At 45.0% G+C, this 27,317-nt stretch overlaps 1 protein-coding gene across 2 annotated transcripts in view; it reads left to right on the forward strand.

The window, feature by feature from the left end:
* Positions 1-15,845, forward strand: part of LOC137563525 (2-oxoadipate dehydrogenase complex component E1-like) — a 68,987-nt gene extending 53,142 nt beyond the window's left edge. For both annotated transcript variants that reach the window (XM_068276102.1, XM_068276103.1), the window contains 3 exons: positions 907-1,076; positions 2,657-2,742; positions 13,889-15,845. In XM_068276102.1, the coding sequence (XP_068132203.1) occupies positions 907-1,076; positions 2,657-2,742; positions 13,889-13,990 (358 nt within the window). In that variant the 3' untranslated portion in view covers positions 13,991-15,845. The remainder of the gene's footprint in view (positions 1-906; positions 1,077-2,656; positions 2,743-13,888) is intronic.
* Positions 15,846-27,317: the final 11,472 nt, after the last annotated feature.

Here is a 27,317-nt window from a genome sequence, read left to right on the forward strand (position 1 = left end):
GTGCCCGACGTGCAAAACTCAGGCACAGGGATACATCCTCCTCTTTTCTCACTCCGTGCCCCTCCAGCTGCCCTTCCAACTATAATTGCAACTGCACCTGCCCCGCTGTATGCAGGGACAGCGGGTAGCTATAGATGTAGACCTCCGCAGAAGGGAGCGGGAACTCTGCAGGAACTCTGCGGGAAATGCAGACCAAACCTGAGCATCAGCACCAGCACCAGCACCCGGAGGTCCGCAATAATGACAGGGAGATGGAGACGAGGATGAAGGTGGAGTGCACCGGAGGCAGGAGACTGGATACCACAGACCACAGACCGTTAAGACATGCGCGAACGCTGAAGCAAGACAGTCGGGCAGCCGAGCAGAGCCGAGCAGAGCCGCTCCGAGCAGCCAAGTAGGGCAGGTAAGTCCCGCTGCAGCCGGATAGCTATTCGGTCAATGGATCAGCAGGGTCAGCAGGCGGGTAAGCGGGCGGGTGGGCGGGCAGGCATCCGGCAGACATCCGATAATGCCCCAAGGGCTCACCAGGGACTCATCGCCCAAACAGCGCAGCAAGCCAGGACGCCAGGAAAGCCAAGCCAAGCCAGGACGCCAGGAAAGCGAAAGCCTGAGCTACACGGGGGAGGGGTGAGCGGAAGCGCGTCACAACCAGGAAGCCAGGCAGCAAATCCTCACATCCTCACATCCAGTAAAGCCCCTCTCACCTATGGTGTAATTCTGACGCACTTAGAAGGTTAATATGCAGTTACCCTTTTAAAAACAACAACAACAAAAACATTTTAATAGAAAAATGCAGATGTATTCATGCCATTTTTATAATTTGTTTCATAACCTTGGAAAGTGTATATATTTTTTACATCTGTTCTGCAATATAGCCATGCTGTTATTTTGTCCTTTTCCCCATAGTGTCAGCACAGTGATTTTTTGCTCTGGGAAACATTACTATGCTTTGGCCAAACAGAAGGAGGCACTTAGTGAGCAAGGAAACAAATACGCTATAATTCGGATTGAAGAGCTGTGTCCATTCCCATTAGAAGCGCTGCAGCAAGAGATGAGCAAGTACCCAAATGCCAAAGGTGGGTTTAGTTCATCTTGCATTGCTCAGTCTATTTATGCTCACTATTGATTTCAATGCCAGAAACCATTTTGGATAAAAACTATGAACGTAGTTTGGCAAGTATCTTGGAGACAACTTACACTTTTATGGAGCCCATACATGGTACAATTTTTTTCATTTTCTTTTCCGATTAGATAATTTTGTTTGATTTTTACGATAGATCGAATATACATTTTTTTTTTTCTTCCAAAATGTCCGATCGGATTTATATTGAAAAAAATGGGGTAATCAATTTATTTTTCCTTGATCTGATTTTTTTTTTTTTAAAGCTTTTGTTCTATTTGATCGTTTTGGTTGAATAAACGGGAAAATCTAACTTTTTTAATTGTACAGTGTATGGGCACCTTTAAAGTGATTCCAAGCCGAAACTTGGGTACAAAAATAGAAACTTAAAGAGAGGGAAGCCCCAGGATCCTATTGAGTCTTCTCTTGCTACTCTGTGCTCCCCCGTTGCTGAGCACAACCCCCCTCCACATAGACCCTGAACAAGCAAGCAGCAGATCGGATTTTTCTGACATTGTCAGATCTGACAGATTTTGCCACATGCTTGTTTCTGGTGTTATTCAGACACTACTGCAGCCAAATTGATCAGCAGGGCTGACAGGCAGTTGGTAACTTTGGCAGCCTCCATATTCTTTTCACTTCAGTTGTACTTTAAAGGCAAGGTTCAAGCAAAATAAAAAAATGTGTTTCACTTACCTGGGTCTTCTACCGGCCCCATGCAGCCATCCTGTGCCTTCGTAGTCACTCACTGCTGCTCCAGTCCCCCGCTGGCAGCTTGCCGACCTCGGAGGTCGGCGGGACGCATTGCGTACATTTTTACGCATTCCCGCTAGTGCAGGAACATTAACACATACATTTTTATGCATTACTGGTTCAATGCATAAAAATGTACGCATTGAACCAGTAACGCGTAAAAATGTATGCGTTAATGTTCCTGCACTAGCGGGAATGCGTAAAAAATGTACGTAATGCGTCCCGCCGACCTCCGAGGTCGGCAAGCTGCCAGCGGGGGACTGGAGCAGCAGTGAGTGACTACGAGGGCACAGGATGGCTGCATGGGGCCGGTAGAAGCCCCAGGTAATTGAAACTCATTTTTTTATTTTGCTTGGACATTCCCTTTAAGCAATTCGTTTGTCACTAACCAATAAAACTTCTGGCTTTAACTGAAGACTAACACATTATAGTACTTTACTGCTTTTGTATTATTTTGATTACTTTAAATATATACTTAAAATGTCACAAGTGCATTTAACTATCAGTACTGTATGGGTCTTTGTAATGCTAGCCATGCTCATGTGTGCCACCAGCTTTAGTGTGTGGAGACTAGGACAGGAACAAACAGACCATGGCATTGTGGTCTTAGCAGAAAAGTGGGATGATAACTTCTGGCAGTGGGGGAGGAGACTGCACACCCCACTACTTACAGAAAGTAGCAGCAGGAGGTGGTGCAATGTGTAGGACATTCACACAGTGCCCGGTGAGGGCATGACAGTAGGTGTGTTAAGAGATGAAAAGTTACATTTTATTTTATTTTAGATTTCACTTGGAGCCAAGAAGAACCACAAAATATGGGTGCATGGACTTTTATTTCCCCAAGATGTGAAAAGCAGTTGGGTTGTAAGGTAAAAAAAAATACATTTTATTTGTAAGACCTCAGTATGTAAACATTTTGCCATTCAGGCATTTTTAGGATCTACAACAGCATCATATTAACAAACTGGATTTTGATAACTAATACAAGCAAGAAGGAGAATAAAAACAAACCTGAACTAAAGCCTTCTCTATTTGATCTAATTTCCTTTTAGAAGGCAAAAACCAGGGAAAAATAATAATTACTGAACCTGGTGTGTCCATAGTCCAGGAGCGTCTTGATGATGATTTCTCGCTCCCCCCCCCCCCCCTCCCCTTCCCCATTGGTGTCCTCCTGTGTCCCCAGTATGTTCCCCTATGTTCATCCCCAGTGTGCCCGTAAGTGTTCCCAGCCCCCCCTGTATGATCCACTCCCTGCCAGCTTGTGTCTGTCAGTGCAGCCCCCCCTACTGTGTAATTAGTGTAGGGCTCTGAGTGCTGCTCCCTCTCAGCTTTCCCCCCTACTGTGTGTCGATTTGCTCCCCCCCTTGTGTCTCTGCTTCCAACACCCTTCCCCGTTGTAATTAGTAGGTCAGCGGCAGTTAATTACCTAATCCAGTGGCTCCCGGTGATCGCAGGCTTGTCTCCTCTCTCGCTCTGCTTTTCTAGTGATGGCTTTTGCTGGTGACGTCACTAGGGGGAGCCACAAGAGAGAGGACAGGTCTGCAATCACCAGGAGCCATTGGATTAGGTAATAGCCGCTGACCTGCTAATTGTGGTGGGGGGAGGGGAAGGGTTTAGCTCACACATTAGGGGGGAAAGCGTAGAGGGAGCAGCACTCGCTGCGCTACACTAATATGGGGGGTAGACACAGAAGGGTCAGTGCAGGGAATCCTCGACATGGCGGCAGGCTGGCGATTGGTATCGGCGAGCATTCGTAAGTCAGGGATGCCTTGCATTTGTTGTATAAGACGCAGGGACTTTTTCCTCCCCATTTTTGGCAGAGAAAAAGTGCACCTTATACAGTGGACCATGCGGTATCTTATTCTGACACCGTTTTGTAAACTCTAAACAGTTTGTGCATCTAAAGGTGGGCAAACATTCTCACTTGCCTGAATGAATCGGGACTTGTTCACTCAGTTACAGTTTGGGGGCTGATTCTTGTACAGATTCCTTGCTGTATTATATCCTAGCAACATGTCTGTTTCTATGTGCAAGGAAGGAGGGACAGTGCACAGCTTCTGGTAGGAGAGGTAAGGAGAAGAACCATGGGCTTGGAGATTGCAACTTTGCCCATGCTCTATTCTCAGCTGATACGGCCACTAATGGTTACAGAGTTTCAGCTAGCCTGTGTATGCATCTTGAGCATCTCTGAGATAACACTGTTTGCTTAGGGTAGTGGTTCCCAACAGGGCTGGATTTCTGGGCAGGCCCCCAAGGCCGGTGACTAGGGAGAAGACTTCATTATCACTTCAAGGGGCGGATGGGGAGCTGCTCAACACTATTCAAAATCTCAGCAATGCAGTACAGCACACACATATTTGCGTACGTTCTCTACAGATGCCTGTCGTAAACAAAGAAGCCTGGTGCACACCAAAAACTGCTAGCAGATCCGCAAAATGCTAGCAGTATTTGAAACGCTTTTTCTTATTTTTCTGTAGCGTTTCTCCTAGCATTTTGTGGTTTTGGGAAGCGTTTTTGGTGTAGTAGATTTCAGATATTGTTACAGTAAAGCTGTTACTGAACAGCTTCTGTAACAAAAACGCCTGCAAAACCGCTCTGAACTGCTGTTTTTCAGAGCGGTTTGCGGGTTTCCTATACTTTGGAGGCAGAAACGCTGCCGCAATCCAAAATCTGCAGCACCCCGGGAGTATGCCTTTCAGCAAAATGCCTCCCGCTCTGGTGTGCACCAGCCCATTGAAATACATTACCCAAGCGTTTCCACATCCGCAAGCGGATCAAAAACGCTGCCGAACCGCTCTGGTGTGCACCAGGCCTGAGAGCACACTCACTGCTCTTTTAAAGCTCCCTATCAGCTTGAGCTCCGTTATCTGCTTGCAGGCTGTCCGGGCTCTCTCTCTCCCCCTTTGCCGTTATTCGACACTGTAGTGTGGCAGGGGAAAGTTTTTTGTGCATCTGCAGGGACCCCGCCCCCCAGAATAGCACAGGATAGAAGCAGAAGCACAGCCAGGAGTGACAGCAGCTTGTTCTCCAGCACAAGAGCGTGCAATGCAAGAAGTGTGCAGAGGAAAATGAACAGTAGTTTGCAAAGGTACTACAAGTGCTAGTAGTTTTTTATTGGATAAGTCACAGAACTCTGTGATAAGTGAAATATGTGCTGCCATTCTTCCTCTGAAGTGCTGGCCACCATCTTCTCAACCTTATTTTGTTTTTGTGCTCTCTTGAAAATTATGACTGCCATTTGGGTAACCCACGGAAATTAAAAAGGGAAAACAGTGTCTGTATCTCATATAAAACTAAACTTGTACAGAAATCCTGAAGATACTATTGTGTATGCTAGTAATTTGGAATTGGGCTGTGTGGATTTCTGGTAGAGGCAGTGAGAGGAGCAGGGGGATAAAGGATGGTTCAGACAGGCTTCTGCGGGACAGCTGGCGGCGGCTCTAGTCAATGCTAAATGCTTTTCTGCTGCCAAGTAGGAAAGTGCTCAACATTGGTTCCAAGCGATTTGTTGTGGTGGTGTATTTTGAGCAGCTAGGGGTACATGGAAAAACGGGAACGCACCTGACGCTGCATGCTACATGTAACATAGGATCTGCAGCGTTTATGCGAACCAACGCAAGAAAAGCTGTAACTGTCATTTAAAAATCATACAAACTCCTTGCAGATAGTGCCCTGGCTGGCAATTGAACCAGGGAGGGACCCAGCACTCCATGTGAGAGTGCTAACTATTACGCTACCCCATGGTTATAGTCTAATGTGCTACCATATTATGATTATGGTGGCTGGATAGTGTAATGGTTAAGGGCTCTGCCTCTGATACAGGAGACCTGGGTTTGAATCTCGGCTCTGCCTGTTCAGTAAGCCAGCACCTATTCAGTAAAGAGTTCTTTGGGCGAGACTCCCTAACACTGCTACTGCCTACTGAGTGCGCTCTAGTGGCTGCCTCACAAGCGCTTTGAGTCCGACAGGAGAAAAGCGCTATACAAAAAAAGGAATTATTAAAAAAAAAGAAAAAAAGGAATTATGTATTTATATAGCACTGACATCTCCTGCAGCACTTTACAGAGTACATACAATCATGTCACTGACTGTTCTCATAGCCTGACCATACTGTTCCCGAGCCTTGTTACTTTTTCCTTGCATTTTCTCCTTTTTTTTCAGAAATGACTAAAGGCCCATACACACGTCAGATTTTTCCGAACGACGGGTCGTTTGAACGTCCTGTCGTTCAGTCGTCCGCACGCCAAATCGGGCTTGTGTACAGACTGTCATTCAGGTGATAAGACTGGTCTTGAGCCATCTGCCCGGCAGATTGCTCAAAATTGTCTTATCACCCGAACGACAGTCTGTACACACGCCCGATTTGGCGTGCGGATGACTGAACGACGGGACGTTCAAACGACCCGTCGTTTGGAAAAATCCGATGTGTGTATGGGCCTTAACACTGATCTATTAATTTCCCTAACTTCCCCATGTTCCTGTGTCTGATAACCCTATCCTAACACTGCTGTTGGTGGGCGGTTGGGGATAATGGGCCTTGGGCGGTAAAAAGTACAAATCCGGCCCTGGTTCCCAACCTTTTTCAAGTCTTGGCACGTCTCTCCAAAGGTTCAGATCTCTGACACACTGCTGTTGAGACAGTATAGGCTTCTGTTATAATAGCTGCTTCCATATAAAGGGTGCAAACTTCCATCACTCCCCATGTGAAGTTAGGCATCAAATCTGTGAAGTTCTTCCTTCTACTAAATTCTACACATTTGTACTCTGTGAGAATCTGCTCAGCTGCCTGTGCAGACAGGCAGCGTTTTGACCACTGTTCACGTCTGCATTCTGCAGGTCTCTTTAAGAGAGACTTTCTGTCAGTTCTGCAGCTTGTGTTGCTGAGGAATTTGCATACATTAGTCATGCAAATCCGTTACCTGCCTTCTTTTGATGACTAGCACTATAAAAGCATTCTGCTCCCAGAATGCTTTGCTGGACATTTCCCTTCCATGGTCTGTTCCTTATGGACACTGCTGGAGTGTCAGCCATTGCTATCTAGTATAGTTAATTTCTGGGGGTTGCTTTAGGCTCCCCTTCTAGTCCAGTCAGGTTGTATTATCTGTTTTGCCTGTTCCGTCTGTCTTGTGTTTGGATCGCACAAGCCCTAGCGTTAGCGGCTGTGGATCCTTCTGATTGAGTCTGGAGTGTAGGTTGGAACAGCGGTTGTTTCTGCCTACCTCATCTGTTCTGTCTGCCGTGTGTTTGGATCGCTCTCGCCCTAGCGCTAGTGCTGGGGATCCTTCTGTTCTGTCTCCTGGGATCGCGCTAGCCACTTTTCGCTAGCGCTGGGGATCCTTCTGTTCTGCTACTCTGTCTCCTGGGATCGCGCTAGCTACTTTTCGCTAGCGCTGGGGATCCTTCTGTTCTGTCTTCTGGGATCGCGCTAGCCACTTTTCGCTAGCGCTGGGGATCCTTCTGTTCTGCTACTCTGTCTCCTGGGATCGCGCTAGCCACTTTTCGCTAGCGCTGGGGATCCTTCTGTTCTGCTACTCTGTACTTGGATCGCGCTAGCCACTTTTCGCTAGTGCTGTGGATCCTATCTCTCGCTTGTCCCTGTTTTCGTGTGTCTGTCTTGTCTGATTAGAAACGCTTGCTGTAGGCTTGGTGAGGTAACCGTTAAGCAAGCGCTCGCGTTCTCTGTTTCATGTTTGTCTGTCTTTGGTTAGTTAGGCGTGCTTGTCTCTGTTGTGCGTAACACGCGGAGACCGCGCACGAACGCGTGCACTGTTGCGAATGAGTGCGGTGTTCGCGTTCAGCTAGCATTTGTTATTTTCTTTATCTTTCTCTTTGTATGATTTGCTGTGCCTTTGCTACCCTTGTGCTCTGTCCTGCTCAGTCTTGTGTCGCTATTGGCAATCGCCATTCTTGCGATTGCGTTTCCTACTTCGTTTCCGCCGTTGTGTGTTCGCCGTCGCTGGGTGGCGACTAATTTGGTGGGCACACATTGGTTCTGTCCTTTTGCTCTGTTCCCTGTGGGCTATCCAGCCCTGCCTGATTGTACCTTGTCCCGGATCTGTACAATTCCCATATGGCATCTGTGGCTGTGCAGCGGCTGTGTTCGCCTGCACTCCACAGCGCCATCTGCCGGTGGGAATTGCCCTCTGCGGGTGCATAGCACCTAGCCTGGGTGTCCGCAATAATACGCTTGTGGAGGAAATCCGCCGCGTCAGTGCACGTCTGGTGCGCTGACCACGGAGACGATTCCGCAATCGTTACAGAATGTCCAGCCTAACCAAAATCCCCAGGGCAGAGGGAACCTTCGATTTTGTTCAGATGTCATTGCCTGAGGCAAAGGCATATGTGGATCCTATTATAGGTAGGATCGCACACTACATTAAAGCAGTTAAAAAGTCTGTCCTCGTTCCTGACCCCAACCCATATGGAGATTACCTAGATACTGGGTTGTTTGAACCGCCATTTGCCTCATGGGAGATTGGGGCCTTGTTGGAAGAGTTTGATTTCGATTGGAAAGCCTTTTGCGATTTTTATATCGCAAAGAGCGCGGATGACCTGAATGATTGTCTCGACTCTATGTACCTTTTGATCGATTCTGATGAATGTGATGAGTGTGATGTGGATCTGGTGATTTATGTGTGGCAGACTATTTTGGACGAATTGCGCACACACACCAACCAATTATTTCCAATAAAGAGACACCATTGTCACATGATTATTCCTGTCTTTCTGGGGTAAAGCAAGTGAGTTTGGACACTGTGCGACCTGAAATGAATGGGTGTGCCTTGACTGTGGACACCTGCGTGAATTCTGATGGAGTTTCTCCCGTTTGTTTAGAGGTTAAATCTGTGCGATCTGATGCCGGTTTCTCAGATGTTCCTGTCGATTGTGATCGGCGTGAGTGTGTCAGCTTTGTCAATGATTTGTGGGATCCCTTGTCATGTAAAAACAGATCTTCTCTCAGTACTACTTTAAGATCCTCCATCTATGATCTCGCTATGGGGGAAATTCCCAAACGATGCAGTTTCAAGAGTAAAATTAATATGATTCCTCATGTTGTTGTCACAACTTCCCCTAACATTGTTCAGTATGAATACTCAGACCTAGTCAGGTGTGAATGGGAGCCCCCGTTCCAGAAAAAACAGCTCGAAGCGTTGGTGTATAAATTGGAGAACGATTCAGAGTCGTTTTGTGAGTACTACATTGCCAGAAGTGAATCTGTCTTGAGAGCATGTATAAGTTATGCTTCCGCCTTAAGAGAAAAAAAGGGGTGTGAATTTGACTTTGTGAGTCCGCTGATTTGTATGTGGAAAATGATTCTGAATGAATTACGTGTACGTCATTCAGGTGACGTTTGTAAAGATACATTGTCAGCTGGCGTTTCTGAGATCCAGCAATCCAGCCTGGAGACCTCAGAATCCCTGTCTTTGGAGTGTTCGGTTTCGCAACCTAAAGCGATTGTGGATTCGCAAATTTTGCGTTCTGTCTCCTCGGATTCGACATCGTTAGCCGAGTCTAAGAGTGAGACAGCACTTTGGTTTTGTAAACCTGATACTGAAGCACCTTTGCTCTGTCCAGAGAAGGTGTCTCTGAGCCTGCCCTGTATCATGAATAAAGACATTATGTCCACTCGCATTGACATTTGCGAGTCTGATTCTGAAGTAAGTACTGACTCTCCACCCAGTAATCTGAATGAGTCAATATTACCTTGTTTAAAATGTCCTGCAGTGTCCCTAGAGGCTCGTCTAGGTATTGCAACCATTGTTATCTGTTTCTCTGCTATTTTGGAATTGCAGTCTGGTTTGACTGCTATGGAGGAATTTCCCTGCAGTGAAACGAAACTCAGAAAGCCAGAGTTAGTTTCACTAGATATTTCTGTGTATCCCTGTCCTGATGATGAAATTCAGTCTCAGTTTATGGTGAAACCTTCCCTGGCACATCTGCCCGGTTGACAAAATAAAGTTCAAGCCTTGCCCTGTAACATGGATAGTTCAGAATCCTTCTTAGGAAACTTGAAAAAGGATGTTCCTGAGGTCCTGTCTGACCTCCTGGAGATCTCCGAGTTCCTCCCAAAGGGTGCAGAACTTGTAGGAGACGTCTCCTGCCCCCCAAGTCCTTCTGAGGTGTTGCCCACTTCAGTAGGCATTGCTGCCTTGCTGGCTACCTTTTCAGCTCTGATGGAGCTTCACGCCTGTGTAGTCAATGATGATATTATTGTCACAGAAATGTCTGAATTTGTATCCGAGTCTTCTTTTGAAAGTCCAGTGCCTGTGACCTCCACTCATGATGATTCTCTGCCCGGTACTGGTTTTGGTCTTGACGTGCCGGACTCTGAGGTTGGCAGTTCCCCGACATGTCCTGAGGTTTCTCCTGTGCTGGTGTACCCCAGTGTGCTCTGTGACCCAGAAAGCCCAAGTGTGCCTCGGTTACCAGCGTACTCAGATGCTTCCTCGGTGGAGACATGCTCTGATATGGCCTGCCTGCTTGCATGCCCAGAAGTGGTCCCTGAAAGTCTTGATCTTGATGGGTGTCCTCGTAATTCTGAATCCGGAATTGTCATTGGTTCCATGGGGGTTCTTGGTAATTCTCCATGTGAGCCTGGTGATTGTTCTACCCTCTTGGGATCTCTGTGGAGCTTCAAAAGGTTCTGGGAGATTCCGGGAGAGATTTTGCTTGGTACCCTGGATAAGATCAACGGTGGCTTTTGTGTTGTAAGGGACACTTCGAACAGGTATTGTGGCAGGTTTGGTATTTTCGGACGCTCCTTGGAAGGTGGTGGGTATTGTCTGGAGGGTGTCGATGGCTTCTTCTCTGGCGTTCACAGTCCTGATGGGTGTTATACTGAGACTGGTAGTACTGATGGGCATGTTTCGGTGGCTTCTGTTTCCGATAAGGTCGGTTTCGGGTGGACTGACTCTGGAATTGGACCTTGTCGGGCTGCCCCGACCTTCATGAGTCTTCTGTTAGAATGGTTTGGAGATATCGGTTTTGAGGGTCGTCTGGAATTCGACCCTAGAAGGGGGGGTACTGTGAGAATCTGCTCAGCTGCCTGTGCAGACAGGCAGCGTTTTGACCACTGTTCACGTCTGCATTCTGCAGGTCTCTTTAAGAGAGACTTTCTGTCAGTTCTGCAGCTTGTGTTGCTGAGGAATTTGCATACATTAGTCATGCAAATCCGTTACCTGCCTTCTTTTGATGACTAGCACTATAAAAGCATTCTGCTCCCAGAATGCTTTGCTGGACATTTACCTTCCATGGTCTGTTCCTGATGGACACTGCTGGAGTGTCAGCCATTGCTATCTAGTATAGTTAATTCCTGGGGGTTGCTTTAGGCTCCCCTTCTAGTCCAGTCAGGTTGTATTATCTGTTTTGCCTGTTCCGTCTGTCTTGTGTTTGGATCGCACAAGCCCTAGCGTTAGCGGCTGTGGATCCTTCTGATTGAGTCTGGAGTGTAGGTTGGAACAGCGGTTGTTTCTGCCTACCTCATCTGTTCTGTCTGCCGTGTGTTTGAATCGCACTTGCCCTAGCGCTAGTGCTGGGGATCCTTCTGTTCTGTCTCCTGGGATCGCGCTAGCCACTTTTCGCTAGCGCTGGGGATCCTTCTGTTCTGCTACTGTCTCCTGGGATCGCGCTAGCTACTTTTCGCTAGCGCTGGGGATCCTTCTGTTCTGTCTTCTGGGATCGCGCTAGCCACTTTTCGCTAGCGCTGGGGATCCTTCTGTTCTGCTACTCTGTCTCCTGGGATCGCGCTAGCCACTTTTCGCTAGCGCTGGGGATCCTTCTGTTCTGCTACTCTGTACTTGGATCGCGCTAGCCACTTTTCGCTAGTGCTGTGGATCCTATCTCTCGCTTGTCCCTGTTTTCGTGTGTCTGTCTTGTCTGATTCGAAACGCTTGCTGTAGGCTCGGTGAGGTAACCGTTAAGCAAGCGCTCACGTTCTCTGTTTCATGTTTGTCTGTCTTTGGTTAGTTAGGCGTGCTTGTCTCTGTTGTGCGTAACACGCGGAGACCGCGCACGAACGCGTGCACTGTTGCGAATGAGTGCGGTGTTCGCGTTCAGCTAGCATTTGTTATTTTCTTTATCTTTCTCTTTGTATGATTTGCTGTGCCTTTGCTACCCTTGTGCTCTGTCCTGCTCAGTCTTGTGTCGCTATTGGCAATCGCCATTCTTGCGATTGCGTTTCCTACTTCGTTTCCGCCGTTGTGTGTTCGCCGTCGCTGGGTGGCGACTAATTTGGTGGGCACACATTGGTTCTGTCCTTTTGTTCTGTTCCCTGTGGGCTATCCAGCCCTGCCTGATTGTACCTTGTCCCGGATCTGTACAATTCCCATATGGCATCTGTGGCTGTGCAGCGGCTGTGTTCGCCTGCACTCCACAGCGCCATCTGCCGGTGGGAATTGCCCTCTGCGGGTGCATAGCACCTAGCCTGGGTGTCCGCAATAATACGCTTGTGGAGGAAATCCGCCGCGTCAGCGCACGTCTGGTGCGCTGACCACGGAGACTATTCCGCAATCGTTACATACTCGTTCTACAAGGTCTGGGCATTCATGGTTACTAGCAGGTGAGGTTCCAAGGATGCAGCAGCTGACCGCTTTTATGGATATCTCTAGTTTCATGATCAGTTTTATTACTTTATTTCTATACAACCTACTAGCTATAGGTTGAAATTTAAAGAGGCACTGTAGTGACATAGCGTATATAGAATGCAGTAAATTATTTAATACACCCACTTTTACAGTAATTTTCCTGGTTTCAGCATCAGAAAACTTCCTGTACCTGTATATTGGTATGTAACCCCACCCTCCCAGTGATGCTTAGCCTAGGCTGATTAGATATGCAGAATTCTCTTACTCCCCACCTTAGGACAGATTTTATAATGTGCAAACACTGACTAAATAATTTATACATAAAAATAATGAAAAAAAATTGTATTCATTATGTTATTCTTACTACAGTTTCTTTTTAAACTTTTTTTGAACTCAAGATGGGCATTTTTGTAACAAAACAAAAAAAATAAAAGGTGAAAAAACAAACATGGCCACGACCCCTGGGGTCACGATGCTGCAACTCTGGCTCTGTGTCTTTCAACTCAGAGCAAGGGAGGCTGCAGAGATGGCCAATCAGAGCTGGGGAAGGGGCGATCCTAAGACCAGAGGTAGTGTTTTGCAGGATGCCCCTTACCCTCAAGATTGTCGACAAGCTGCTTGTCGCCAATTTTGGGGGGGGGGGGTGTTTACAGCACGGCGCGGGGGGCTGAGAGCAGCACATAGGGGACATAGACGCATGATATATAGCAGGGAACCTCTGTGTCCTATCTGCAACCCCACTCCCATCAATGCCGCCTTGGGTCCTCTAAGTCAGGGCTTTTCAATCTTTTCACTAATTGTACCACTTTTATCACCTGAAAATTTAGAAGTACCACCTGTGGGCCTGCGCAGTAGAGCGGACCCGATCAGGCTCGGCTGTTTCCACCAAAATCAAAGCGGAGCTCTGCTACGGCGTATGCTGGTATGCTGACAAGGAGATCTTTGGGCGTCCTTTTGCTGGATCCCCTCTACTGTGGAAGAAGGTGGAAGCCTCTTTAGCCCCCGAGGTCCTCGCTGTGCTGCCCTACAGAATAGTTCAGACCTCAGATCAGCAGTAACCCGACTGTCACGGTCACTGTGCACCGATTGCCTGGCTATCTCTTCACCACTGATCTGAGGTCTGAAGTATGCCGCAGGACAGCACAGCGGGGAGCGAACGAGGGGAGCTGAACTTTGTGGAGGCAAGATGGGATGATGACAAATGGCAGACAAACCTGGTGTGTACCACCTGGCCAACAGCAAAGTACCACTGGTGGTACGCCTACCACAGGTTGAAAAGCCCTGCTCTAAGTACTGCAGTGTCTTCAGCAGAAAAATGGTATTTAGTGAATTGTGAAAATACAGTCACCGGCAGTATTTCACTTGGACTGTATAAGATGTAATAAAATAAAATTGTACTAACGTTTGTTGTCCGGCCATTGTGTCTTTGTAGCTGCGCCTTGTCAGCAGACCGCCTCTTCCTGCTCCTGCTGTGGGGATTGGGACTTTACATCAAAAGCAACAAGAAGACATTATAAGGAGTACATTTGCATAGCAAGACACCAACTTCCATTTTTATAGTTGATTTTTAGCCATTGGATCAGAGAAGCTTTTCATAAAATGGAAGCCTTTCTTTCGCACAGGATTGGGATCAAATAACTATTTTTTTTCATAATATATTTTACATTAAGTTCTATGAAAATAGTTCAAAGAAACCACTACTCTTTCTGTACTTACCATTCATGTGAATTCATTACATAACGGTAGTTATTTGGTTTAGAAAGACATGTCAATCAAGTTCAATGTCTTAAGCCTTTCTTTACCTTTAGTCCACTTCACCATTCTATACCTTCAATTTTACATAATTATATCCTGTGATGAAATGTTCCACATTCTAAAGTAAAAATAATCCGATGAGATACAAATTATTTCTTTAGGACTAATCCTAGGTAGGACTTTTATTGAGTCCCATATATTTTTATTTTTTAGGTCTGAATATCAAACCATTTGAATTTTTTTTTTTTTTTTTTTTTTTTTTAGTTCAAAACTTGGTGTAATTGACCGTGTCAAAGCATACACAATAAAACCTAAATTATTATTTATTAGTTTATGAATGCATAAAGGTGATGTTTGAAAAGTATTTATACACAATACTGAGGTACCGCAAGCATGTATACAAGTTTTAAGGCGTACATAAAATGTTACCCACAGAATGGAATACTAGGGGTGTAAAGGTGTTCACGTTGTAATGATGTTGAGAAACGCTGGTTCAGATTATACAATTTTGTAATTGTACCAAACATTTTAATCAACAGGGCAGTATTTTTCTTGTTTTTTCATATTGCAACTGAATACATAAACACTAAAAAAAAAATCCACTATTGCAAATTAAGCAGAAACGTGACTTGTTCCCGCTGGACATGCTCCAGTTACAGCGCATTTTGAGTGCATGAGCTTTTCAGAACATGCCATTTTCTTTATAATATAAATTGTAGTATTCTGCTACAAATTGTTCTGAATCCCAAATGCACTGCTTTTTTGTGTGAGTCAATGAAAGTGCAAAGAAGTGTACTGTATATATGCATTTATCAGTACACTTTTCCTGTATTATGCAATCAAATTCTGTGTTAGAGAAATTGATTTGATTTGCTAAGAAAAATAAAGCAAACCTATGCAAAAAAGCTAAACACACAAAGAATCATCAGGAATTGCATGGTATATAAAAGCAAACATACGGTACATCCAGGTACAGTTTACAGTGGGAACAAGCTCTTAACTGTGGTTTATTTGTAGTAGAATGCATTAATCTTTGGCAGTGTGTATATAGACATGATTGTTTCAGACACCCCACATAACTGGAATGATGTGGAACAGTGTTTCTCAACATTTTATCGGTATGTACCCCTTTTAAAACCCTGTACTCACCAAGTACCCCCTAGCATAGTAACCATTATCACAAGTACCCCTTGAGAAATATATATTTAATTGTAGTACATTATAATTGGTTCCAAACCATTTCCAAGCCTTTAGTATTGCTTTTAATTAGCTAAAATACTAATTTGGGGTTGTTTAAAATAAGATTTATCATTTTCTAAAACTCTAAATTTGTTGTTTTTGGTTAAGTATATCAAGCCTGAGTACCCCCTAGAACCATTAGAAGTACCCCCTAGGGTACGCGTACCAAACACACAGTATCTCAGAAACCTGCCCAATAAAGGACTTTTGAAAAACATTTGTAGGATGAACTGAAGCTTAAGGCGTTTGTTTTCCATGTGTATGTGCAGATTTTAAATGTTTTTAAAAAAAAAAAAAAGTTTACACAGAGAAAAAAATTGCCTGTATGTTTATGCACAAATTATGTTCAGGTATTAAAGTGAATGTCAAGTGAAAATAAAATTTTAATGAGATAATTAAGTGTATGAGTAGTAACAGTGGTAAATAGAATATCAGTAACATAAAAAGGATTCTTTTTATTTTCAGTTTAATGTCAATGTTCAATTTTAAGATTGCACCAGGCTGTCACAGCTGCTGTTTAGAATCCAAACTCTGCCTTGTTTAGCTGAATAAGAAACTGAAGTAATTATCATTAGAATGTTCCTGCACTAAAACCTTATGTCTTTTCCCTGACAGTCTTTTAGCTTCTATTTATTTTTCAGGAAACCATACTGAATTCAACAAGTTATTTTGCATAGATAACAAGTTTTTTTTAACTCTTGCTGTACTGGAAAAGGACTTACTGTAAGACAATAGTGTTCTTGAATGTTTTTGTGCTTGATCAGTATTTCTAAAGCAGTTCAAATTAATTAAAATCAGATTTATTTGCAAAGGGTTCATACAGCGTAATTGTTTTTGGCAGAGACGGGCTTAATATTAATGCAGTTTAAATAGACATGAACAGAAAAAGGGCAACAACCATAAATAGTAGTCCATAGATAAACAAATCCTGTGGATTTTCTTTTGTGTGGATATGGGAGGCTAGGGCAGTTGGTTGGTGGGAGGTCCTGTGTTAAGGAACTGAATGGCTTGGGGGAAGGAGGAGTTTGTGTCTAGGGATCTGTAAAGATGGACCTGTAATGACTGCCTGATGGGAGTAGAAGTAGATTGAGGTAGTGGTTGCCAGGGTGGGAGGGGTCTTTTTGTTATCTTGATGGCCCTGGTTCTCAGTCTGGAGGAAGTCAAAGAATGGGGGTGTAGGGGGTGTGGAATTGCAATTTTCTTTGCAGCATTAATGACCCTCTGTAGTTTGCTACTATCACTCACAGGTGCATCTGCTTACCAGATGATGCTGAAATGCAGGATTTCAGTTTTTTTTTTTTACTGGGATCTTTAGGAGCCATGCTAACCTGGATTTAAAGTGTACCAGACCTGAGTGAATATGAAAAATCGATACTTAACCAGGGCTGCCTCCAGCCTCACGTGTGAGTCACCTCGCCGTCCTCCCATGGTCTGCCGTTCAGCAGTGATCAGCCCAGGTAACAGACTCATTTGCGTCAATCGTGGCCTTCTGCGCATGTGCAGACCTCCTGCGCATGCAAGACCTCCCGCGCATGCGCAGAAGGCCACAACTGCCGTGACTGAGGCTGTTACCAGGGCTGATAGTGGCTGAATGGCAGACGTGGGAGGATGTTGAGGGACTCACACGTGCTTAGGGGGCTGGAGGAAACCCTGGATATGTATCGATTTTTCATATTCACTCAGCTCTGGTTTACTTTCAAATGTGTGCAGAGTTGAATTTGGCTTGCCTTGTGTTTTTGCATGAGCTTCTATTCTACTGCTTTTGGAATCTGTTACTGATTGCTTTGAACTTAGTGGGTGGTCAATACCAAACCCATGCCTCATACGTATGCTAGCGTGAACTTGGCCAAGGTGCCATCTCAGAATGTGTGCAGGTGTCTTATGTTTCTTAGAGACCTTAATCTCTAATGATGCTCACAAAGCAATGCATTGTTTTTTCTGCCAACCCTGCACACTGGAAGCCACCAAGTGACTTGTCTTTATAACATTTTGTGTCCTAAACTGTTGTCCTAACGGTCAATGCACAATCATTCATCATATTTAGCAAGGCTAGTTTTACACTGGACCATTGCATTGTCATAACATGCTCACAATGCAACACAAAACAACATATGCAGTGGAGCGCGATATAACACAGGCAAATAAGCAATTGACCAATAAGCACCTTTATTGACTCACATTTTGTGTGTCAACCTGTGCAATTCAAGCAATGCACTCTATGTTGTAATAACAGAATTCTTCACATCACATTGCAGCTGAGGTGTGAACTGTTTATAGACTTTGAATTGCACTATTTTACAGTGCACAAAACAGTGACTGTTACAACGCAACATATCAGTGTGAAAATGCCTTAAACGGAAGGTTCAGGGAACTCTTGAAAAAAATAAAAATCCCTATCCACTTACCTGGGGCTTCCTCCAGCCCGTGGCAGGCAGGAGGTGCCCTCGCCGCCGCTCCAGAGGCTTCCGGTCGTCTTCGGTGGCCGACCCGACCTGGCCAGGCCGGCTGCCAGGTCGGGCTCTTCTGCGCTCCATGGCCGGGCTCTTCTGCGTCCCACGCGGGCGCGCTGACGTCATCGGACGTCCTCCGGGCTGTACTGCGCAGGCGCAGAACTACTGCGCCTGCGCAATACAGCCCGGAGGACGTCCGATGACGTCAGCGCGCCGGCATGGAGCGCAGAAGAGCCCGACCTGGCAGCCGGCCTGGCCAGGTCGGGTCGGCCACCGAAGACGACCGGAAGCCTCTGGAGCGGCGGCGAGGGCACCTCCTGCCTGTCACGGGCTGGAGGAAGCCCCAGGTAAGTGGATAGGGATTTTTATTTTTTTCAAGAGTTCCCTGAACCTTCCCTTTAAGGGTGTATACTAGCTTTTACACTAGAGGATTGTATCAGTGGTTAGATGTCTGTAATAAATACACTAATAGGTTTGCCTCTCTTTCTCATCTGCCCCCTTCTATCTACATTGGTTTTTTTTTTTCTTTTATCAGTTAAATGTTTCAGCCTGTTGCATCACTTTATTCCTGTGTATTTCTTCTATGAAACGCTTAAAGGGAACCAGAGATGAACGTTATACACACAAAATATATATACATTAATAGCTTTTCATGAGGAAATTATTTTACCACTATTTTTGCCTCTCTAGTGTGCCTTAGTACATTTATTTTTACATTTTTTTTTCCCCTGGGATAAATATAAGATGGCCACCGGCTCATACCCTTCTTCTGGGTCATGAGCAGCTCTAAGTGTTAATCTCTAGGCTTGCTGCGCTTCTGTGCTGCTCAGCGCACAAGCCTAGTGTGGAGGATGCAGGCGCAGTGTTGGGAGACCTAATGTGCATGTGCGGCCACACTGAGGAGCGCTAGTGATGTCATCCTCCCACTGTGGACTAGCCCGACCTGGATTTCCCCTGACCTGGGCTGGAAGGAGAATAGTCAGACTCCGCAGCGGCGGGCAGCACGGAGGGATTAGCAGGGCAGTCGGCAGACTCAGCAGAGGCGGCAGGACGGAGGAATCGGCAGGCATTACTAGGCAGCAGCCACCACTCCCTTCTCATCACAGCCCTCCGTGATGCTGTGTATACAAAGCAGGAAGGCAGAGCCAGGAGGGGGAGGGCTTGAAATGACTTCACAGCAGACGGATTCAGCTAATCTGATTCCAGGTCAAACTTAGACTGAAGGCTCAGTCAGGATTCTTATCACAGCTGATATCAGACTAATTGGACAGAGAGGAATGAAACTAAAAGCAGGGTAGGTGTTTACTGTCATGTTCCCACTGATAATTAGGGTAAAACACGAGGGAGCTTTGTCTCTGGTTCTCTTTAAAGCGGATCCGAGATGAAAAACTAACTATTTAGGTAGCCATACACTGGTCGATTCGCCATTAGATCGACCAACTGACAGATCCATATCTGATCGAATCTGATCAGAGAGGGATCGTATGGCTGCTTTTACTGCAAACAGATTGTGAATCGATTTCAGCCTGAAACCGATCACAACCTGTTGAGCTGCTCCTGCCGGCTGTCTCCCCCCCCCCCCTTATACATTACCAGAATCTGGTTCCGGGTCCTCTTCTCTGCGCTGCACCGCATCCGAGCATCCCGCACCGCATCCCAGCGTACACTGTGTCATTCCGTGACCAGGAAGTTCAAATAGAGCGCCCTCTATTTGAACTTCCTGGTCACTGGAGTGACACAGGAAGTTAATGTACGCTGGGATGGAAGCAGGAACAGAGCGGTGCAGCGCGGAGAAGATGCCCGGAGCCAGCGTCAGGTAATGTATACCTGTATCGGATCGGCCGCTGCTAGCGACGCGCTCCCTACCCGCGGGTGATCGACGGTAATTTCCCGCACGGCGCGATCGACGGACCGATCCGATTTCGGGAGGAAATTGGATCGGCGGGTGCGTTTAGCGTGAACGATTGGCAGCAGATTCGATCCCAGTGATCGAATCTGCTGTCGAAACGGCGGCAAATCGAGCCAGTGTATGGCCAGCTTAACAAGTAACTTGTCTATATATCTTATCTAAAGTTTAGCTACCGTAGTTTACACAGCAAATCTAGCTGCAAACAGCTTTAACCACTTTACCCCCGCCCATACGGATTTCTCCGTCCCTTTTTCCATCCTTTAACCCCCAGGGACGGAGAAATCCGTACTTTGCGCACTCCCGCCGCTGCCCACGCTCCCGCTCCTAAACACACCGCCGGCCGCTCGTAAACACGCCGCCCGCCCAGAGATCAATGAACGGGAAAATCCATTCCCGTTCGTTGATCTAAGCCCCGCAATGATCCGCTGCTCTCCGATGAGCAGCGCGATCATTGTGAAAAAAAACACACCTACCCAGCCTCCTAGTACTTCCTCCAAGAATCCGGAAGGACGCTTGGAGGTTGCCTTAAAACAAAAAGTTACTGTGGCCATCTTGTGGCCAAATAGTAAAACTACACCCTAAACATTTTTCACATACAAATGAATTACTTTTACACAAAAAATTAACTCATTACCTCCCACACTGCCAATTTTATTTTTTTTTTGTAATTAAAAATAAAATAAAAAATGTACAATAAAAAATAAATAAATAGTTACCTTAGGGACTGAACTTTTTAAATATTTATGTCAGGAGGGTACAACACTGTTACTTTATAAACTATGGGCTTGTAATTAGGGATGGACGCAAAACTGAAAAAAATGCACCTTTATTTCCAAATAAAATATTGGTGCCAAACATTGTGATAGGGACATAATTTAAATGGTTTTATAACCGGGACAAAAGGGCAAATACATTTCATGGGTTTTAATTACAGTAGCATGCATTATTTAAAAACTATAATGGCTGAAAACTGAAAAATAAATTTTTTCCCACATTTTTCCTATTTTCCCATTAAAACACATTTAGAATAAAATAATTCTTGGCATAATGTCCCACCTAAAGAAAGCCTAATTGGTGGCGGAAAAAACAAGATATAGTTCATGTCATTGCGACAAGTAATGATAAAGTTACAGACGAATGAATGGAAGGAGCGCTGAAAGGTGAAAATTGCTCTGGTGGTCAGGGGGTGAAACCCCTCAGTGGTGAAGTGGTTAATAGAATAAGAATATTTATTCCCGTGATACAATGACAGCCGCCATGCTGTTTGTAAACATTACACAGAGGCAGGCTTATCTGCATTTTGAGCAAAGAAAACTAATCCCCCCTCATCCCCTCTGCCTCTGAAATCTCTGGCTAGTAATACCTCCCCCTCCTCCTGCCCAGACTGAGCTCCCATGAGCCCTTGCTACTGTCTGAAAGTGCCTTGGCTCTCTGAAAATGTGGGAGTGGCTTATTTAGTTTATGAGGAATATGAGCATTAAAACAAAAACAAAAAAGTATTTGGCTTGAGGAATGCCCTATAAACAATAGGAAAGGAACACAATTATGCAATGAGTAAAAGTTCATCTCGGATCCACTTTAAAGGGACTCCGAGCACCTCTCATGGGCATGCCTTTAAGACAGACGACTGCCAACAAAGTCGTGCTATGACCCCTCTGGAAGAGCCTCTTGCAATGGCCATGCTTGCATTTCCTCTTCCTGCTTCATTCAGTGATCCACTTCTCTAACTGAGAAGACAGGGCTCACCCGGAAGTTATAACCAGGGATGCTCGAATATACCCAAATTCGATTCCAGTACATTCTGGTCCGGGTAAAATTCAGATTCGGTCAGTTCGAATGGACTCAATTCGATTCGGGTGGATTCAGGGGAAAATTCGTCCGTGATCACGAATTTCGTGATTCAAAACCCGCCGACTTTAAGGGTTAATTGCAAAGCTCCCTTAAATGCCAGAATCACCAAATCTGCAGGTTATGTTAAGAAGAAAAGTGGGAGAAAGGGAGGAAAATGTTTTTCAAAAAGACCTTCTACTTTTTGAGAAAATCGATTTTGAAAGTTCAAAGAAAAAAAAAACATTTAAATGCTGGTCAATGACAGATGGTGGGAAATATTTCCCAGCAGTTAATAGCAAAGGCTCCTTACATCCTAGCAACACCAAACATAGTGGGAAACAATATTTAAAAAAAATTAAACTTTTATTTTTGGACGAATGTCTGTGTGTGGGAAATCTGAAAAAAAAAGACGTGGGGTCCCCCCTCCTGAGCAACCCCTTGTCCCCCATGCAGGTTGGGATAGCCAGAATGTGGAGCTTCAGCCGACTGGGGCTTTGCACCCTGAGCTATACCAGCCCGCTTGGTCCATGGTATGTGGGGGCTCCGGAGGAGAGGGGTGACCAAGCCTTCCCTTCTCCCCCCGAGTCCTTATCCATGGGGGGGGGGGGGGGTTCATGGTTAATTTAGAATAATAAAATACTTTTCATGATTGTGTTTTTAGTTCATTTAACCCTTTGTGGAAATGGGTAAGGGGTACTTTGTACCCCTATACTCATTTCTCTTGGGAGAGGGGTGGGCATCTGGGGTCCCCTTCTTAAAGGGGACTCCTAGATGCCACCATGAACCCCCATGAACTGTGCATTGCTCCTGCATGATGCTTGCCTCCACTTTAATCTCTATGTTGTTGCGACTACAGTAAACATACCTGCTTGATCAATTTAGAATGTACTTTATGAATGTTTTCTATACATAGTATTTATGATTAGTTATAAACTCGATTAAGAAAAGGGCTATATTGTACAGTGCTACTTACATGTATACATTGGGAGGATTTTATCACACTTGAATTCTCATCATTACCTTCTTTTTCTGAGCTAAAATGACAGACCATGATCATAAAGCCAAAATACACCCATCCAATTGTGATTAGCCAGTCTTCTGACCGGTCATTTGAAGAGAGACTAGATACATTAAATATTCAAGGGTACTCTTTACTTAGGCTATGTTCACATTATAAATCGCAAGCGCTGAGCGTTTTTGAGAGTGATTCTTTTTTTTCAAACGATTTCCAGCATTTTCTGAGGGTTGGGGTATTTTGTGTAATCGCTTTTGATAAGCAATTGAGATTTTCACTTCTTGACGTCAGTCAGGAAGTGAACTCTTTGACCCGGAAAAGAATAAATACAATGTATTTATTAAAAGCGCTGGGGAAATCCCTATACCTTCCATTGAGCCAAAGTGCTCAGAAAATGGCACAGGCAACGCTTTTGGAAGCGGATCGTAATCAAACCGCTCATATGTGAACACTCATAGGGAATCATTGCACAAGCGCTTTTAGGGCGATTTCTGAAATCGCCAGCACTTACAAAAAAAACCACAGATGTTCACAGTGTGAACAAGCCCTTACTGGGGATATACAGTATGTGGTTTTCTTACTTGGCATTCTCCTCCCTTCTGATAACATAAATGTTCTCTCTCAGCCATGGATTGGGCAAAGTGGGAGGTGATAGTGTTGAAATATACGAAGACTAGGTGGCGCTGCAGATATTTTTAAAACTGTTCTATTTTGTCAAACTGCTGTCCTAATAAATAGTGGTAGAATCCTTTCTCCCCACTCAAACTAATATAGGAATAGAGCACTGGATATAATCTTTCACTTTATTAAAATGTTCTGATATAAAATTACCACAAAAGGGTCCTTTAAATAGTCATAGATATTGCACAAATTAGGCACACTGCCTTACACACACCTTTCATACAAGTTGTTAAAGTGAACCAGAGACAAAGCACCCTCATGTATTTTATCATATATATCAGAGGGAACATTAGAGAAAACACCTACCCTGGTCTCTGTTTCATTCTTCACTGCTCAGCCTGCTTGTTATCACCCCTGATAAAATCTGACTGAGCATTGTCTGGCTTTGCTCAGGAATCATTATAGCTGCATCTGTGTTCTCTGATGTCTTTTCAAGCCCAAGCCTGCCCCCTTCTGGCTCTGCTATAATGACTTAGCTATAATGATTCATGAGCAAAGCCAGACTGAATGCCCAGTCAGGGATTTTATCAGGGCTAATAAGCAGGCTGAGCAGTGAAGAATGAAACTGAGACCAGGGTAGATGTTTCCTCTAATGTTCCCACTGATATATATGGTAAAATACATAAGGGTGCTAAGTCTCTGGTTCACTTTAAGCTATCGGGTAACTCTTGAAAACTGTGATAGTGCTCATAAAAACAGGAAAAATATAGACAATATATAACAAATTGTTAGTCTTGCACCACTTTCCACAGAAAATACTGTTTCTAATAGATCCTCCTTCAGAAAAAAAAGTTTCCTCCATGTTACCCACCAGGATTGATGGGTTAATGTCAGAATAGTTAAAGATCTTTATTACCCCTTCATATGGCGACGGTGTCTTACAATCCAAACGGTGTCCTCGCCTACAAGTTTTATCCACCTTTAATACAGTTACAGCTTTCTTTATGCTTTATAAAGCTCCCATGCGAAGCAGACACAATTCCTGGCAGTGGACCTCGTCCTCGTAAGCCCTCCGTCTCGTAGCAGAGTCTTGGATGGCGAAATTGGTACAAGACTGACACAAATTTTTTTTTATAATATAGGTCATTTTCTACATTTTTATGTGCACTGTAGCAACTTTGAAGAGTTACCAGATAACTTAATTTGTGCGGAAGGCAGAGTGCATGATTTGTGCAATACCTATGTCTATTTAAAGGACCATTTGTGGTCATTTTAGATCAGAACATTTTAATAAAACGAGACTATATACAGTGCCGCTCTATTCCTGTATTTGGTGGCTTTGAAATAGCTCTTGCATACCAGATGTGGTGATGTAATTGTGGATGTTCACCTGCAGGACCCTGAGAGTGGGCCTGCAGGAAGGAAGGGATCAGAGCAGGTAAGAGGTGGAGAGGAAGCTGTAACATAGATGGGATTCTTTAATAACTTTAAGGGCAGGGACCCACTTGGAATTGCTGCAGAACTTTGTAATCCTGCAGGGGCTGTGTGCAGTGATTCCTAGAGCGATTGTGATTACCTGCGTTTGGAAGCACAGCACAGTGCTTCAGATGTGCCTGTGTAAATAAAGTTTGATATACTCAATGGGTGTACTAATTTCTTTCCATGTCAATGTCAGCATACTACGGGGTTAGTCCCGCCCTCTGACCCCCCCCCAGGACTTGTTTGTATAAATTTTGAGCCCTCCCCACCATCAGTGCTTTTTTTTTTTCTCGTCCTCCTCCAGGACTACCATGGTTAGGAGACATTATTTAGATTTGTTTTATATTTTTTCGTTTTTTTTTTTACTTTTATTTTTTGCCCTACCTGCTGCCTTCCTGGTAGCCAGCCGCACAGCACCTCATTGTGCGAAGCCCCCACCGTTTCACCTTAAACAGGTGTAGGTGGCTGGGACCCCCTCTTTCTGCTGGTCTTTCTGGGGGATTTATGGAGACGCCGGCCCACGCTGTAAACCAGCGCCGCATCTGAGTGGGCAGCAAGTCCGGACACTCTGCGTTCCAGCCGGGAGTGCGACGAACTTCCGGGAGGAAGTGACGTCATCGCCGGACTTCTGATGCGAAAACCGCCGATATTAAATCTGGGGCATCTGTTGGTAAGGCGGCAGACACTGGCAGGCCTGCGGGAGGACACCCTGCCACTGCGGTCGGAGCACTGCACATTCTTCAAGAGGTGAGCGCTCAGGACATGCCTGACTGGCATGTGTATATTTTCTTTTTGCCTGACATTTGCCTGCATGTCTCTGAGCTGATGGAATGTGCTATCTCTTCTCAGCCTGTGTATTAGAGTGCTGTCTGCCGTGGGACTAGGTCCTTACTTGGAAGCAGGTGTGTGACCTCTTTCTATAAGTTGGTTTTTCTTGTAAACTGAGAATGTCAGTATTATGCCACACTAATTATGTTGTACATTATGTCTGTTTTAGTGGGGAATAGTGTGGCAACATGGATTTGCTGCTGCTGCCCACACAATAGACCAGTAAGACAATTATAGGTAGGGCACGGTCTTTTTTCTAGGTTTATGAGATTGCTCTTTTTTCATTAAATTCTTTGAGGTAGACACATACTAACAGAAATAATTATTTCTGTTTGTCCCCTATGCAGTTCCTCCCAACATGAAGAAAATCCGTCCACCTCAAAACGCGGATCCTCTTCAAAATCGAGTAAAGCTCGATCCAATAAAAGCCTGCAGATGCAGGACAGTAGCTCTAAAGATTATAAAGAAATGCTGGGCTTGTGGCAAGAAATGTATGCCAGGGAAATTGGTCTGCTCAGACTGTTTCTATTCCATACCTGTTGAAGAGGAGCCTATGGAAGATTTAAAATCTTTAGTGAAGGATATTGTACAGCAGTCACTGGCAGAGCATTCCCATAGATCAGCAGATACACGGGACTCAGAGGGGTTTGGAGAATCAGCAGTGGGGTTCGTTTTCTCACTAGTAACCCCATTTGTCAAATCAATAAGACAGGCTCTACAATGGGAGGAAGAGGAGGAACCTCCTTCTAAAAGACGGCGGTACTTTCCGCATCTTAAGAAGAAACCATTAACCTTTCCAGTAATGGAGGAGATTGAGGAGCTCATTCAAGATGATCCAGACCAGAGAGGAAAGTATCGATGAATGATCGATTCTCAAAATTATACCCAATGGCAGGGGCGTTTTTAGGGTCCTTGGAGATCGGGGGCACCTGTGGGCACCAGGTGGGGAGGTATATGGCAAAAAATGGGCGTGGCCATGAGGTGTGTGGGCGTGGCCATGGGTGGGGCCAAATGTACATGAACTTAGCAGCGGTGTAAGCTACAGATAACGGGCCTGCCCATCGAAATATTGGATGGAGCCCCCTGTCCTTTAGATAATTTACAATCAGTATAGGCATAGATCAAAGATGTATACGCACATACAATTTTGATTGGTCAATCACTGACCCCCAATTTTACCACCTCCGTGCAGTAAGCCAACAGACAATGAATTTTATGAACAGAGCTAAAATTGGCTAATCAAAATTGTATGTGTGTACCAGGCTTTACAGCGAATACTGTACATACTGAAAGTAGCAGGGATCAGCATACAATATAGCTGGTTTACAATCAGTAAAGGCACAGAGTAACACCTTACACTGTACACACTGGAGGTAAATCAGCACACAGTGCAGGCACTAGAGAACAGCGTATACTGTACATACTGTAGGCAGCAGAATTCAGCACACTGCAGCTAGCGTGCCAAAAATATGAGGATCACGTTGTGCGGCGTGTGTATCGCGGCGCACCGAAAAATGGGTGGGCCATGGACCAGAATATAGGTGTGGTAACGGGTGGAGACAAATTTACATGAACCTAGCAATGGTGGGACATTAGATTATGACAGTGGTGGCAAACCTTTTGGAGGCCGAGTGCCCAAACTGCAACCCAAAAGTCACTTATCTATCGCAAAGTGGCAACAGCAATTTAAACGAAATACTGTACAAACGTTTTAACTCATACATGAACATTATGG

Source organism: Hyperolius riggenbachi, chromosome 3 (genome assembly GCF_040937935.1).
Source record: "Hyperolius riggenbachi isolate aHypRig1 chromosome 3, aHypRig1.pri, whole genome shotgun sequence".
Classification (NCBI taxonomy): Eukaryota; Metazoa; Chordata; class Amphibia; order Anura; family Hyperoliidae; genus Hyperolius; species Hyperolius riggenbachi.